The sequence below is a fragment of the Cyprinus carpio genome, chromosome B21, assembly GCF_018340385.1.
Source record: "Cyprinus carpio isolate SPL01 chromosome B21, ASM1834038v1, whole genome shotgun sequence".
In the NCBI taxonomy this organism is placed as follows: domain Eukaryota; kingdom Metazoa; phylum Chordata; class Actinopteri; order Cypriniformes; family Cyprinidae; genus Cyprinus; species Cyprinus carpio.
The window spans coordinates 11,330,493-11,347,743 of record NC_056617.1 but is presented as its reverse complement, the minus strand read 5'-3'; the positions used below and the strand labels follow the sequence as shown (position 1 = coordinate 11,347,743).

General features: G+C 37.3%; 2 protein-coding genes across 3 annotated transcripts in view; both read left to right on the top strand.

The window, feature by feature from the left end:
- Positions 1-13,364, top strand: part of LOC109060143 (ankyrin-1-like) — a 76,585-nt gene extending 63,221 nt beyond the window's left edge. For both annotated transcript variants that reach the window (XM_042748415.1, XM_042748416.1), the window contains 8 exons: positions 431-505; positions 582-713; positions 1,917-2,075; positions 7,645-8,302; positions 8,437-8,722; positions 8,834-8,914; positions 9,994-10,077; positions 10,257-13,364. In XM_042748415.1, the coding sequence (XP_042604349.1) occupies positions 431-505; positions 582-713; positions 1,917-2,075; positions 7,645-8,302; positions 8,437-8,722; positions 8,834-8,914; positions 9,994-10,056 (1,454 nt within the window). In that variant the 3' untranslated portion in view covers positions 10,057-10,077; positions 10,257-13,364. The remainder of the gene's footprint in view (positions 1-430; positions 506-581; positions 714-1,916; positions 2,076-7,644; positions 8,303-8,436; positions 8,723-8,833; positions 8,915-9,993; positions 10,078-10,256) is intronic.
- A 653-nt stretch (positions 13,365-14,017) lies between these two features.
- On the top strand, positions 14,018-17,166 carry eif4ebp1 (eukaryotic translation initiation factor 4E binding protein 1). The gene is made up of 4 exons (XM_019077307.2): positions 14,018-14,202; positions 14,308-14,504; positions 15,986-16,180; positions 16,434-17,166. Exons 2-4 carry the CDS (start codon positions 14,369-14,371, stop codon positions 16,463-16,465), a joined length of 363 nt encoding a protein of 120 aa, XP_018932852.1. The 5' UTR covers positions 14,018-14,202; positions 14,308-14,368; the 3' UTR covers positions 16,466-17,166.
- The last annotated feature ends 85 nt before the right edge of the window (positions 17,167-17,251 follow it).

Genomic DNA, 17,251 nt, shown 5'->3' with positions numbered 1-17,251 from the left:
GCAAATTAGCATATTAAAATGATTTCTGAAGGATCACGTGACAATGAATACTCCAGTAATGATGCTGAAATTTCAGCAGAAATAAATTACATTTTAAAACATATTAAAATAGAAAAAAATATTTTAAATTGTAGTAATATTTCACAATATTACAGTTTTACTCTATTTTTGATGTATGCCTTTGTTAACATAATTTAAAATCTTACCAATCCTTAACTTTTAAATGGTAGTGCATATGTTCAGTTCTTTATATATGACAGATAAGGCCATTCATCAACTAACCCCAAACCCCAGTATTATGTCTCTTGGGTTTTTCAGTGAAAGCCATAGTGAAATATATGTTATCCACTAGTAAAGCTGGGTATGTTATTAAAGTGGTTCATCATTGGACTGTCTGTGGAAACAGTGATATATGTTGTCTTTGATTCAGCCACTGTGAATGCCATAGAGAGATCCGAGCTAAAGATCACAGTAATAGCAGAACAGCTGGGACTGAGCTGGACCGGTAAGAGCTTTACTTCTTGTATCTCTATTCATTACCTCTCAGTTTTGGTTGAGGTTTTGTCTGTTATTGTTTATAGAGCTGGCGAGGGAGCTGCAGTTCAGTGTGGATGACATTAACCGAATCAGAGTGGAGAATCCCAACTCTCTCCTGGACCAGAGTTCAGCTCTGCTCAACCTGTGGGTCAGCCGAGAGGGCAAGAAGGCCAAGAGTGAGGATCAATAAATAACGCTCTACATCTTTGTGGCTTTATACATCAGGATTATTATAATAAACCAAGATGAAAACTATTGATTTAAAAGCCTTGAATTTAAATAAAATAAGAAATGGAAGGTGAACATTAAACTAAAACAAAACTAAACTAAAAAAGTCAACAAAAGGTGAAAATAACAGTATTTATTCATTACTGTTAATGTTAGTCAATAAAAACACAGCTGTTCATTTTAATAAGCTATTAGTAAATGTTAAAATGAACATTTAATAAACAATAAATGCTTTCAAAGTATTTTTCATTGTTAGTATTAAAGGGTTAGTTCACCCGAGAATGAAAATTCTGTCATTAATAACTCACCCTCATGTCGTTCCAAACCCTAAACACAAATCAAGATATTTTTGATCAAATCTGAGAGCTCTCTGACCCTCCGTAGACAGCAATGCAACTGCAATGTTCCCAGGTCCAGAAACGTAGCAAGGACATCTGTAAAATAGTCCATGTTTCATCAGTGGTTCAATCGTAATTTTACGAAGCTACGAGAATACTTTTTTTAGTTACCATATTCCACAATTTTGGAGAGTTCCCTAGAAAAGTAATCAACGTAAATCCGCATTGTTTACATTCAACATGCGCGCACTGTCTACTGAACGTAAACAATGCTGATTTATGTTGATTACGTTCTGGGGTACTCCAAAATTGTGGATTTCAAAGTGTTCAAAGAATTCAGTCCCTCTCAATATCCAAAGTGCAAATAGAGACCAAATTTTTCAGAGCTATAGACAGCTACACAACCTATTATAGCCTACACACTAATAACAGCCTAGTTATTGTACATAGCCTAATTTGCGTACATCAGGGAGTTGCTCTCAAAACACGGGGTATTAAAATCGCTTTTGAATGCATGTGCGGTTTACCTTCAGTTTTGATTTAACGATCACGCGAACTCTCGGCAGTGTGTGCATTCTACAATACAAGACATTTATTTTGTCAGACGCTCTGCAAGGAATCCTCCTTTAATGTTTCTTATGCAAGTGAGGGTCTTTTTTTTGTTCGCGCTGAAGTAAATTAAAATAATAAAAATAAATTCTGGCCAATCAGCCTAGGAATGCCTGTGTGTTAATCCGTGCCTGACAGTAACTAATTTTACTCTTTGTAACTATTTCCTTGTTTTTGTATACTCCTCCATCATCACATCTTCAGTGGAGAACCTTTATGGAGCTTTGAAGAACATTGACCGGTCAGATATCGTGAAGTCTCTGGAGGCTCAGGCTCCGCAGGTGCTTCCCGAGGCGGTGGAGGAAGGAGCCTGCAGACTGGCTGATCGTGACTCCACTCTGCTTTCCCCTAGTGTCGTCAACGGTAAGAACAAACTGCAGCGTGCACTGATCTTCTAATCCTCCGGACTTCTATCAGTGAACTGACATTAGACACCAAGTAAACCAAGGCTAAGGTGTTTGAAGCTGCATGGGTTTGCCACTAATTGCATACTATATCTAGTCTCCCAAAATTCTGAGCATGAAATTTAGGTTGAAAGAACATCTGAGGGAATCAGATTTAATCAGAATTTAATGATAATTTTTTAGTTTTTCAAACTATTTCAGTGATGAATCAGGCATGCCATGGCATTGCCACCATTTCCCGCCTTTTCCATTCATTACTAAACAAACCTCTCAGTGGCCACAAAATGTCATTACTTGGCATTACTTGACATAGGCCTATATGAGATTTCAAATCTCCTTGAATGCAAAAGGGAGTAGTTTATTGTATTAGAAAGGGTATTATGGCAAATGCAAATACAAATGCGTATGGTAAAATAGCAAATACATATTATAAATATTTATAAATAATTATGGTAAAATGCAAAAGGATATATATATATATATATATATATATATATATATATATATATATATATATATATATATATATATATATATATATATATATATATATATATATATATATATATATATATATATATATATATATATATATATATTAGGGGGTGGGCGATATGACCAAAATCTAATTTATACCATATATTATTCATCATTTATCAAAAAATTTTATAACACAATATAGATACTTCTGCTTTAGGTAAGGTCTTTTTGATATCAAATTTTTTAATACTTAGAAATAATTCTTGTCATTAGTGTCAATATCACAGAACACTAATACTAGCCTAAATTATTAATTTAAAAAAACTCAAGCGCACTGAAGACAAGTAAACAGTCTGCAATTAAATAAGAACAAGAAACTAAATACAAGCAATAGGGCAAAAGAACTTAGAACAGTAGAACAAATGACTGTTACATACATTGTATAAAATAATCTAGGGTGACCAAACGTGCCATTTTCCCAGGACATGTCCTGGCCAGGATTTCTATATTGCCTAAAATATCCACATTTTGGCTTTGTTTGCGCTGTGCAGACCAATTGTTGTATGACAAAGTACTTTGATGTCAGACACCGGTCGGTATGCTCAGTGCTGCTTCAAGTCGAACACTAATATGTACATGTATTTGCATCGCTTTAACCGTTCTCTGTAGATCCCACCTTCTCACGCACCACGATTGATCGATTACGTACAATGTCTGCATGTTATTGGTCAAACGATCATTACCTTCATTAAGTATGAAAACAGGAAACCAAAACCTGGATATTTTAGGCAATATAGAAATCCTGGCCAGGACGTGTCCTGGGAAAATGGCATGTTTGGTCACCCTAAAATAATCAAATGTATATGTATATAAAACTGCATGTTCTTCAGTGTGTAAATTAAATATATATTTCTTCTTATTAAAGTTACAAAAGTGATTTAGTCAAGAAGCAGTGAGAGATTTTATTATTTTTTGCTGTTTTATTAACATGAATGACAGACAGCAGGAATATTAAACTGCTGTAACTTTAAGAGCTACACATGTGAACTGTTTCTCAGCTGTTTGCTTTCACTTAAAGACCTTAATTACTGTTTACGAGGTAACTTGCAAAGACTGACATTTTGACACGTTCAAGTGTGTATTTAACCATTCAATGCCTATAAAGCTGTAAAAAAAAGTGCTCCCCCTCTCTATGAGCACTTCAGGTGTGCGCGCCTCTCTGACAGCGCTCAGAAACAGTCTCTCAGACGGCACGCACATATAGCAAAATGAGCTCTCTTTTGCTGCTGATTGCATTGCAGTGGCTTAAAATCACTTGTTTTTAAACTGCAATCCTTAAAAAGGTACAGTTTATTTTTGTGACCACCCCACTTTGCTGCGTTATTCGTCTACTTATTAGTCTACTGGTATTCGTGTCTACTGGTATATTGCCCATCCCTAATATATGTATATATATATATATATATATATATATATATATATATATATATATATATATATATATATATATAATTATGGTCAAATGCAATTGGAAAATAATATATAAAGGTGAAAATGGCATTGGGATTTTTTTTTTTTATATTTATATTTATATATTTATGGAGTGAAGCATGCAAAAAATTGAAACAGTATAGAGCAGTGGTGCGAGCAAATGCTAAGAGTGAAATTGTAAGCAGTTATGTGTCAGAAAAAAAAATTAAATGTGCATTGGGGTACCGAAGTGTATTTTTTCAAATATGCCAGTGAGGAACAGATAGGAGTATGCAGGCTCGTATGGATGAGTACTTCAAGAGAAGACAACAGGCCTCCATACTTGTGTCTGCGCCTCTCCGTCTCTCTTTTCCTCCTTCTCTCTTTCTCTAAACATGTCATCTGCAGCCCAGCCGCCCTACTCTTCCTCCTCACAGCTCTCCTCTTCGACCTCCGACCTCATAATGACCTCCTCTGGGCCTCCTCTTTTCCTGTCATTCCTTTTGTTTTGTTTTCTAGTTCCCATTTTTTGTGGGAGCTGTGCTATGTCTGTATGCATGTGCATGCTGCTTGACGTGCTCTTTTTTTTGTTGTTTCTGGAAAAATTTTTACTTGTGAGGCCTTTAAGTAAAAAGAGGCCTTTGTTTATGTTGCTCTATAACAAACTTGTGTATGCATGGCATGCTTTTAACTTATGGGTTTTTTTCCTGTGTATATGCACTAATTGTTCTCCTGAGTGGCGGTGAATTCCTGAATTTCAGTAACTTCAGTAACTCTTCTTCTTATCTTTGGTGAATATATTAACATTTTTGTATTAGGCTGTTTACATAATGCTCTGGAAAATGGATCATGTTGCAGAAGCATTTTTGGAGCGTTATGTGTCAACTGATTTATTGCTGTTGGTGTGTTTCAAGCGTGTTTGTGTGTCACGCATTGATTGTGTGACACCATTTTCAACCGCAGAGCTCTTGTGTTGTTTCTGATGTCTTTGGACTGTATTCACAAACATTCAAATTGTGCAGCTATTAACTACTCCTTGTGGCTAAAACTGGAATCTATCACATATAACAATTCACATTTTTATAACCTTTATTTTTCTAAGCTAATCACTTGCTCCTGGCTGGAAATTGCTGCATAAAACAATTCAGATACAACATTTGCATAAAATTATCACATGATATAAAATGTGAATGCAGTCCTAAACTGTATGTGTGTGTGTGTGGGAAGAAATATCTAACCTTCCTGTCAGGCCATATAAGATAATCAGATCACTCAGATGTTGTGAGTGATATCAAGATGTTTCAGAGCCATAATTTTGTGTTGTGTGTGTTGTGCTGTAATGTGATGTGTGTTTACATTTATTTGCATGCGTACCTGTGTGGGTGTGTGTCTGTTTTTGTGTGAGTGAGTTTTTAGATTTTTGTTTTTATATATGTCTTTTGTACATAACAATGAACAAAGTTTTTACACATTGTTGTGGTGCTTATTTGTATTGGAGTGACAGTAGAGTTATTGTGTCTCTTGCACTGTGTGCGTCTGACTCACATGTGTGTATTCTCATTACTGGGGGCAGAGTGAAGGTCTCCACTAATTCATCACTGTAAATCATCTTCATTCTCTTCTACAATATTTCTTCATTTCTTCTTATCATTATAATTCCAATACAACAGTAATACATCATCCATCCAACCATGGAACCATCCATGCATCCATCCACCCACATATACAGCTACAACATTTGCTCAAATGATGCAAGTTGTTTGATAAATTAGTTAAATTTATAATAGCATAATGCTACAAGAAAACTATTGACAAGCTTTTTGTTTTTTGTCAACTTTTAGTTTTTGTTTTGTGTCATTAGGCAAGTCTGTCCATATTATTATGGTCTAAATTAGCCAAACATACTAAATGTGAATAGTCAAATTTTGATTATGCACTGCATTATATCATGTATTTTCAGTTCATGCATTTCCATACTTAGTTTAAATGCTTACATTGCAAAGCTAAAAATAATACTTATTGAAGTACAGTCATATGCATTAAATAAACTTTAGCTTCTTAGCAAAGCTTTGGTTGCTTTAAGCATATTAAGTAAGTATTCTATTTTTTGTTGATGCATATTTTCACTGTTTCTCAAAAAATAATCTGAAATCAATAATATGTGGACACCCTGCAGTAGAGCTGTGGACTCCCAGACTCTAGCAATATAATACAAAAATGATAAAATAGCCACGATTGATGATTATATTTCACTTTATTTCTTTTTTTAATATATTTTTAAAATATGTATTATAATATGTATTTGTGTTATGCTGTAAGAATGAAGAAGTACATAAAACACTGCAAAGTTGGTAGAAGAGTTGCAAAGTTGGTCCCTGTTGCACCTTAAGATCCAGAATGCCTATTTAAAACTATTGTGTGTTCTTATTAATCATGCGTACTATTGCACACATTTCATGCAAATAGAAGTCAGTTATGTATATTGCAATTCCACTTGAACAATCCCAGGAATGTGTGGTCCTACATTATGATCATACACACAAGAGAAAAGCCATTGTTGCATACTCATTAAGGTGGATGTACTGTGTGGTCATGTACACAACTTTCATACGTATATGAGAAAGAAAGAGCTGACATGAGCCAATTTTGAATCTGAGCTTATTAGTGTGTATGTGGGTGGGGGAAGGTATGGTAAAGGAATACTCTGGGTTTTCAACATATTGAAAATAATAATTTAAATTTGTCCCTCATTGTCCCCTCACATAAAATGAACATGTTTCAGTACACTTATAATGGAAGCTTAGCAGGACATTTTTAAATGTTCTGTTTTTGTAGCTAATAAATAAACATTTACGTCATCATGAAATTAAAATTCAGTTGATTTTAAATGCATGTTATTTATCTAATTGTGAATAATTCATTCAAGTATATGCTTTATTAAAAAATGTTGTTTAATGTTTAATCAAAATGTTTTCTTGACTTCAAAATTACTTGTTACTGTCTGCCAGACTTCTCCAATGATTGACTGCAAGCTCGCGGTCAGATCTGTCTCCATCCAATCAATAGCCAATGGAAAGAACCAAGTAACCCCCCCACCCCTGTCGGTACTACCCTTACATTGCAACTTTAAATTATGTTTTATTATTGTTTCTGTGGGTAGTTGACTAAATTAATATGCAATTATTATTGTAATTATTGCAAAATTGGCACTTTGAGTCCACAATACACTCAAAATTTATGTATACCCCTCCATGCATTAAAGCCGCATCGTAAATGCAAATTTTGTTTCAAAAACCCTCAGGTTGATAAAAACCCAGAATATTCCTTTAAAAGTGACTTTGAAAGTGGATTGCTTGTTGTGAGTGAACCCAATCTCTCTCTGCAGAATGAACTTTCTGTGGCCGTTATCATGCTGCTTTGAGTTAAAGCACCTCTGTTCACTTATATATTGACAGACTATAACTGCACCCAGAGCACTGTATTCTGCATGACCTTTCTGAGAGGGTCAAGACTCCCCACGTACCCCCACTATGTCTGTGTGGTGTTAGCGTTGCCTTTCTTGTCTGGCCATCCCTCAGGTTACGGGCTGGTGCAGGAGGAGCTGCTCTCCCCCGCTTCTATGCAGTACAGCCTGCCCTCTCCGCTGGGCATCGAGCCCTATTGGCAGGAGGTGTCGAGTCTGGAGTGCGCGCCCATCGCCACCACTGAGGAGGACACTATGATGGAGATGTCAGACGTGCAGGTGTGGCCGGCAGGGGTCAGTCCGTCCCTGGTGACCGTGGAAGACTCGTCTCTGGATGGTAGTAGCCGTGCGGACGACTCAGAGGCAAACACATTGAGCCTGCCATGCAGCAGTTTGGGGAGGCCCAGCAGCGGAGCCAGCGGGGCAAGTGGCTCCATTATGGAGCTGGAGGAAGAGGAGGAGGAAGAGGAGATTGAGGAAGATGACATACAGCACGAGCCGGTGTCGGCAAGCATAGAAAAGGCATGGGCCAGTGGCGCCGTCCCAAAGGCCAACTATAACGGGCAGGCTGGAGGTCAGAGGTCGGAGGGCAAGAGGACAGAGGTAGCAGCGGCGGCTGGCGGCAGTTTGACTGGTGTAGCTAGAGGAGGAGGAAAGAGTGGAAAAGGGGCAAGTTCAGAGGAAAAGTTTTCTGTTCTTACAGGGCAACAGCTCTACGCTCAGTTGTGCGAGAGAACCGGACTGACCCGAGCCCTTGAACACAACGGGGACAGGTACGGATTGCATTCCCAAGTTATAGTTAGGTGTGGACTTCGCTATTTTCGCGGAATTAGAACCACTATTAAAAATTTGAATGGTCCTTTGCATAGACAACTTTACACTGTCTTTGTCCATCCCTCCTTCGCAGACTCAGCGGCGGTGCCTTCCAGCCTTACTCGCAGGAGAAAGAATCCCTCCACAGCTGGTCCCAACCCAAAGCGAGGCAGACCATGGAGGCCATGATGTCATCGTCCCCGGACCACAATCAGTCACGTGTAGCGCAGGAGGCCCTACTTACACCGGTATGTGATACAGGCCATTCGGAGGTCCTGCGGGGGCGTCTGCTGGGCACTCAGCCCTTTGATAAAGGGCTGGGCTTCTCCCATCAGGAGGGGGAATTACGGGCATGGGACCAGGACAGACGGAAGGCACAGGTGTGTCCCCTGGGCCTGTCCAGTCTGAGCAAAGAACATGATTTTGGGCACAGTCTTGACTTCAATTAATTTGTAATGATAATTAATCCAACCGTTATTCCCTGCTTGCAGAAAGATGATCCAATAGATCTCCCCAGCGATCATCTACATGAAGAGCAGTTTACTGATGAGCATGGGAATGTTGTGAGCAAGGTAGGTCATCTGGTTTCTTTTAGGTATATAGAAGTTTCAATCTGATATATATATATATATATATATATATATATATATATATATATATATGTATATATATATATATATATATATATATATATATATATATATATGGCTCACCATTTTGAGATTATTTTGAGATTATCATCAGTTATGATGGGTAATATAGTTTTATTTTATTAATTGTTGAACTGATTCCTAATTCATTTATTTTTTGCTGTTTTCTATTATTAAACTACATTTGTTCTATATACACAACTGTACAAATGTTAGGATTTGTAATATTTCGTAATGTTTTTGAAATATGTTTTTATGCACCCTCATGTCGTTCCAAACCCGTAAGACATTTGTTCATCTTCAGAACACAAATTAAGATCATTTTGTTGACATCCGAGAACTTTCTGACCCTGCATAAACAGCAACTGAACTACCACGTTCAAGGCCCAGAAAGGTAGTAAGGACATTGTTAAAATAGTCTATGCAATATCAGTGGTACAACCTTAATTTTATGAAGCTATAAGAAAACCATGTCTTCCGTGTCAGTCTTCCATTAGCGTTCACAAGAAAACCACAACGTATGCATGTGGTGCTGCTGATGCAGAAGTTGGCATTCTGATGTAGAACGTCCATCTCTTAGTTCATCTTCTGTATATTCTGGTTCGAATAAGTAAGGGTGGGCATGCTCTGTGTTGAAATCGTCAGACATGTTTACGAAGACTGTTTTATGCTATAGCATGTGTCTTTTTCTGCTTGTAAACAAGGCACAGTGCATCTTTGTTCTACGTTAGAACGCCGGCTCCTGCGTCAACAAGATCACTTTTTGTGAATACGTTGACATAATATCCTAATTTGTGTTCCGAAGATGAACAAAGATCTAACGTGTTTGGAAATACATACATGGAGGGTGAATAATTAATAACAGACCCTTTAAGTTCATTCAGACTCAAAACGTAGACTTATTTTGTGTAGGGAATATTTGTTTAGTGAATCAAACTAATGAAACGGTCAAATTACCACTAGTTAACAACTATGCCACTATGCCTCCTGCTTTTCTCCAGTTGGATGTGAAAAGGGATGTCCAGACCGCGAAGCACTCCAGTCTACGGAGAGTAAAGCACTGAAACAAACAAACTGTCCTGAAGGTACGGCCCGGAACGGGTAAAATGATTAGAGTATTACATAAGAACAACTTTAAATCCATGGGGCAGGCTAGCTTTGCTAAATTCGAGTGATTCGTCCATCGGTTTGATGTTTTAGTGACTTTGCTTCAGACAATGTCTCTTTGAAGAAGCTATTTGTTCATGAAGGATTGCTCTTCCAGGGTCGAACATCCACTGCCAAATCATCTTTCACCTACGCACGACTGGGAGATAGGACGAGACATGGAGCGATAATGGAAAAAAACAAAACATGCAGCAAAAGAGCAACACATCGCCGCCAAATCCTACAGTCAAACAACCATGGAGCGCCACAGAAAACAACAAGGAGATGGAGTTCTCTACCTGTAGTTTTGTAACATTTTTAACAGAAGAAAAAAGAAACATACAACTAGCATAGGGCATGAACTTTTTATACAAAACGTGAAGAAAACCACCAAAAAAAGCAACAAAAGTGCTTCCTGTCAACTGTAAATGCATGACTGACTGCTGGTGCATGACCTATGAGCTGTCATTATCTAAAAACTGAAGGGGTACAAGGTAAAGGGCCGTTCCAGGACTGACAGTGGGGAGGAAAAAACAAACAAGAGACTCTTGAAACAAAGGGTCTTGGGAATACAACAGCCCAAAAAAAGCAACAGTTCTTTATTTTGTCAAATTGATTGTCATAACACAGCAGCATAGTGGATGCTAAGCCCGTCCCGTCATTTCCCACAGGCCCTTTATCCTGTTATTCAGTGTGATATATGCACTCTAATACTACGTGAATGTGCGTCGGTGTGTGTCGGTATCTAACGCATGTGTACTCGCTTCTGGCTTGGTACTGAGCTTTTTTTCTGGATCGGTCAGAGCTCATTTGGTGTTTGCCATGGGAATGACAACAAGCCACTGTGCTCTCCTGCTCGTGAGTGTCCGCTTTCGTTTTTTTCCATTTTGTGAAGCGTATCCGTGTTCCTTTGAACTGTCAGCCACCTTTTACTTTTATATCTCCGGTTTTGAATTTCAAGCCCCCCTGTTTAAAAACGAAAACAAAAAACGAACTGATTTATTTGTTGCAGGTAGTGTAGCTTTGTATGTAACACCCAAAATAGCAACCTAAGGAGGGCATGTGCTTTCTCTGTCTGACAGTTCACAACTCTAACCTCTGACCTACTGACCATCTGTTCATCCACATTTGTAGCTCAGCTGCTCGACTAAAACCGCCATGTCGCACCGATTTCAGACTAATGTAGCATTGCATGCTGGTTAACACCGCTTTTCATGCTGTTCTCTTGGGCCTGCACTCGGCCCGGATGTTTTTATTTATTTTCTATTTATTAATCAAGCTGTGCTGGTGAAAAAAAAAAAAAAAAACGATTGTAGCTGTGACGTGTGGGGCTTGGGGACTATCTCTGAGTAACTGCCTTTGTAATGTTTGGGATTTTGGATGAAGTTACGCGACAAGGAAGCGTCTTAAACGATTATTCTTTTTGTTTGTTTGTTTTTCATTTAGATGTACAGTTAAAAATAGACCGATAAATATACAGACAGCACTGTGAAAGTCCACCTTAAAATTGACCCCTGAACTGTGAACTCACAACTGTCTGTCTCACTTTTTGGCTTCAAATGTTTCATTTTTACCAGTACCAACACACACCAACAAGGTTATATGGTAACTATGGGAAGCTTAAACTACTTCTAGTGCGACTTCATTATTAATGTCATTTGCATGTGTTTTTTAGTTGTTATTCTTTTTTTTAACTACGAAAGAGCCCAAACATACAGTACACAAAACTCTTGAAGTATAGTCTACCAAAGCAATAATATCAAACGTGCTGCAACAGTTGGAATACTGCGTCATTGTTGGTGTGTGTGCGTGTGTTTTTCTGTCTACGAGCGCTTGTGTGTTCAGTATAAACTGTATTAACCTGACATTTTAGTAGCATTTGTAAGACATATACAATTCAAGAGATATAACAGCATGCATGAGAATCTCACACCGTATGCAATTACGTGATCTACATGCCAACTCGAGTTCACTGAACTGTAGCTGTTTCACTTTAATGGACAAGGTTTCTTTGAACGGCTGGCAAGCATAATGAAATCAAGTACGGTGCTCAGCATTTAAACACAGCACAGTAGCTTACATAGTCACAAGCACACCGTGATATACTGGCTCACACATTAGTGTAGTTTAAGTTGAGGGATGTCATTGAATGAATGAGTGAGTGAATGAATAAATGAACATCCTCCAAACAAAAACAAAACAAAAAAAAAACACAAAAAGAGATAGATTTATGGAATGCATGGACAATTGGACGAATGACAATGATTGTACTTTCATATTTTAAAAAAAATGTCTAATCAGATCCTAGTGTTTTTGTTGATTTCATGAAATGATGTGCTTTGTGAGAATGCACACGTCCCTTTGCATTAAAACCCTCATGAGTTTTGCCTTCACTGTATATTGTTTTCTACAGTTCACTCAGGTTTATGTTGACGGATGATTTCTCTTCCATTATTCTACTTAATAATACACACTTAACAGCAAATCCTACATCCACTCAAAGGAGTATAAGGATTATCAGGGGTGTTGGGAAGTGGGTAAGGGAAGTGACCTCAGCATGAAGGACATGGATACATGTTCAATATCTTATCGCTGCTGTAATTGTTAACTGATACATAAGACTCCTGAAAACAAAGGGGGGAAAGGAAGAGAATGTTTTTTTAATTAATTAATTTAATTATTTATTTTTGGTTTGTTTAAGGAACAAAACAATTTAACATTGCAATCATTATGTATTTAAAAAAAGAGTTTATGTACAATGTTGAACTGTTGCAAAAATAGACTTCACCTATACTCCTTTAGAATGGATTAATGACAATATAAACGCAATATCATATTACTCTGTACTAAGGAATGCAACTGCGCACATGCACAGAAAAATATGTTTTTAATAAAGAATATATGTATAAATATATGACAAACTATATTTAATTAGAATGCTATGCACCCTTATTAGAGTTGTTATGGATGTACTTTAAGTATATTAGTTAGAAACCAGTAATACATACATGCCCATGTCATGGGGAATGTAGAGGCTTTGTAGCTATTTGAACATGTTTTCATTTCCTTTTTTTTATTGTAACGGAGACAGGAAATATGAACATTGAATATGTATACAAGCCTTTTATTCAGATTCATTCTGATATGAAGATATGTATAGATCATTTACCCTGCACACCAGCTCAGATCATTTACAAAAATTAATAAAGAAAGATGTGACATATTGTGACACTGTGTGCGTGTGTAAGAGAATGTGCCAAATATTACTCATATGCATTTATAAATCTATAGGCTATTAACGTAAAAAAAAAAAAAAAAAAAAAAAAAAAAAAAAAACGAATGAACGGAGACTACAGGATGGGTTCAAACTAGGCTATTTTTTTAACTCCAACTTGTCACCATTGTCACAGAAAATCTTATGATGTTGACAAAATTATCATATTTTGCATATCCAGTATTAAATTAGCATACCCACGTGTAGGCTATTATACAGTAGTCATTTTGTTTTTTCTGATGTTGCTGTCTAAAGTCAATTAATTAGGATCTTCAAAAAAATTTTTACAGAATATGTGATACTTAAAAATATTGTAAAATAACTACTAAGTAACTTAAGAATAATAATAATAATAATAATTTGTTAAAATTTAGAGGGATTTTTTTTTTTTCTTACAAAAAAACACTAAGATCAACTCTAAGTTTTTTCGGTGGAGATGTTGCCATGAAAGTACACGAATGGCAAGTAAAGTTTTGTCCATGAATCTGTGTACAACTCGTGTAAACGTCGAAAAAACTACATTTCCCATCGCGCTGTTGCAATACCGCCGCATACCAGTGGGGGCGCCGCTGAATCATTTCACCGTATTAAATAGCCCTTTCCTGCTCGTGTTTTGTTGAGTGCGTGCTGTGTGCATGAGGGAGTGAGAGAGAGTGAAAACGTGGTCACTGAGAAGGCTAGCATTTTAGCTAGTTTGCGAGTGTGAATGTGTGAACGAAGTGTTATACAGGCTCAAATATTTAGTATTATTTATTTTTGTATGTAGTCAAGTTTGCCACAAACGGACAAGGTAAATATTTCTATAAAGTAACGTTAACTTGATGCCGAACTGCTGCTAACATATACATCTTCCCGGTTAAATTAGAGCTGAACTGTTTTATTCTTTTGCTCTAAGGTGCAGAGACACTATTTGATTAAGGCAGCTGGCTGAATTTGTGATTGCACCAGTGTTGAAAATGTCCATGGGCAGTCAGAAGACCACCAGTCAGGCAATTCCGACCACCAGACGAGTCACAATCAACGATGCGGCCCATATGCCTCACGATTACTCTACGACTCCCGGAGGGACCCTTTTTAGCACGACTCCTGGAGGTAAATGTCACGAACTTGCAGCTGAATTGTTTGGGGGGCACTCGCAACTGTCGCGGTTCATGCCTTGGTTTTGTTTTGACCGCGACATAGCGATGCATCTCCGCTCGCATTGTCTTTGTGCTTGACAGACCGCGGTGCGCGTGCTCATAACGCTCCAGCCTGCTTGTCTTGTATTGTTTGCCTTTTAACTGCAACTGTGAAGGGGTCATAAATTCAGGAATGTTATCGTTACGACGAGAAGAACATTGTTTTATTGACTCGGCTGCAGTCGTCTTTATTTGTCTTGCTAAACAATGTTCTGCTGGTCTTCTCAGCCGTTGGAAAGGCAAAAATAATGTTCAAATATGCTTAAAATGTACAATTCTAGACGTAGAAATAGGAAATGATTGATTAAAATATTCAATTAAATAATTATACATTCATAATAAAGAGGTTATTTCATTACAGGCCGTTTTGACGGGTTAAATTTTTGAACATTTCATTTATGACATTAAAATAATTTAAGATGACATCATGGCCTTGAACGACCTTCAAGTGTATTTTGGACGGTCTGGTGTGGTGTGGTGTTATATTATGCATGATATTAATGAAATTTTTCCACTTTTTGAAGATGAATGAATTATTTTAAGTTCTTTTTTAAAAGGAAAAAGTAAAATCTGAAACATTCTCTCGAAAAATAGAAACATTCTCATGTCTGTTACAATTACTTTTATGTTTTATGTACATTGTGGATTTTGTCAGATAACAAAATTTGTAAATAGTCGACAAAAGAGGATGTGACGCCTCGCGAGGCATGTGACTGTGTTTCTTTCATGTTGTAAATGGCCACTTCTGCTTTAAGGACGACTAATCTTATTATTGTAAATAATGTATCAATCACTGTTTGTGTAGATCATGAGATGAGCCGTGATGTAACACACAATATAGTCGCTTGACAAAATTTCTCAAGAGCAATATATCATGCTTGATTTCTATGCATAAACCAATGGGTTGTGTTTATAGGTGTTCCAGGCTGTTTTCTCCACTGTAATGCACTCAGTAGCTTTTTCTCACTGAGTGAATGTAGTTCAAGGATGTTTGTGTGTGACTGTTCACAGTAGGTTCAACAGGGCTGATAGGAGGAGAGCTGATAGTATGTTCTCACTACTGCATTTCAGCCTGTTGGCTTGTGCTTTTCTGTTCTGATAAGGAAAAAATGTAATAAAAAAAATAGGGTTTCAAACATTGACACTTTACAAGGCTCAGCTTCTAATGATGCAACTCTTGAATGTTGTAAACTGCACAGTCATAGGAACATGTTTAGACATGTTTGGAATCGAATGTAACCCACAATAGTACTAACATAGCACTTGCTGAATGCACCTGGCTGCCCATCATGTTTTCACAGGCGTGTCGGTCAACTTTGCTCTTATAGGCTGATCTAGGACTGTTGTTTCTTTCCCGTAATATAATCTTGATTTGATTACTAAATAATTATGTAGGCACCCGGATCATCTATGACCGAAAATTCCTGCTGGAATGTCGCAGCTCCCCGCTGGCCCGCACACCCCCCTGCTGCCTCCCTAACATTCCAGGGGTGACCAGTCCTCCTTCGGTCAACATGAAAAATGACAAGGCCTACCCCAAACAGACTGTCAATAATAACAGCATCAGCCCCCTGGCGGACAAGAGCGCAGGTAAATGTGCACTGAAGCTAAAATGTATTAACCGTGTAAAGCCTGATATATGAAATAATCACGTTTTATAATAATATATAAATATAATAATAAAAATAAAATGTATAGCCTATAAATGTTTTTTAAATGGAACAGTTTAACAGAAAGGTTTTTAATCATATTGATAACTCCAAGGACTTTGAAATTTGTGTATCAAATGTGATGCAGTAGGCTTTATAGGGTTAAATGTTTAATTTTTTTCTGTAATTTCAAGGGGATGATGCCCAGTTTGAAATGGATATCTAACTACAACAAAGAACCTGCAACACAAAGGCGGCGATGACTGTAACAAGTATTACTGTGATGATAACTGTTCCCAGAGGGGATAAATGCACAGAAGACTTCTCCTTCCATGTCATCTGTCTTTTTTCTTTCATTTACCTGCTGTTTAAATGATATTTTCCTTTCCTTTACTGATGCTGTCGTTCAAGACGCGCACAAAGCCATTACTTTAGATTCTCAACATCAGCTAACACTGTTGTGCCTGAAAGAGCCACTATCTCAAATGTCAGATAGTGCATCCCAAGCACATCGATGCAGCTCTACTTCTGCCTAAAACATGGAGGACACCTCACGGGCCACCATGTGACATTGTTTGTTTGATACAGATTTGTGTAGTTTTACAGAATGGTCAGTAGAGGGAGCAACGGTTCTCTTCTTGGTGGTTTATTCATCAAGAATGGTGTGGAGGAAATCCAGATGCCAGCTCCTGTAAATTTAGCATACTGCGGTCAGTGAATTTGACCACTTTCCATTTGGCATTGATACTTTTTGTAGTGTAAAATCTAATTTCGGTTTATCCTAATGAGTATGCTCACCTAAAGTGTCATTCAACATGATGTAAAATGCCTTTTTTTTTTTTTTTTTCTCTGTGAAGTTCTCTAAAACTGCCCTGTTATTTCTGGAGACATTTAAGCATAAAAAAACAATAAACACCAGAGAATTGATAAGTGTTTTTCTTCTTCATCTGCTGTTGTTGATTTTCTCATTAAAAAAAAAAAAAAAAAAAAAAACACAAAATACATTACCATT

Excerpts from the sequence above, each read along its gene's own strand:
- eif4ebp1 (XM_019077307.2), top strand. The coding sequence starts at position 14,369 with ATGTCCATGGGCAGTCAGAAGACCACCAGTCAGGCAATTCCGACCACC. Across the intron at positions 14,505-15,985 it reads TTTTAGCACGACTCCTGGAG|GCACCCGGATCATCTATGAC; the intron begins GTAAATGTCACG and ends ATAATTATGTAG. Across the intron at positions 16,181-16,433 it reads CCTGGCGGACAAGAGCGCAG|GGGATGATGCCCAGTTTGAA; the intron begins GTAAATGTGCAC and ends TGTAATTTCAAG.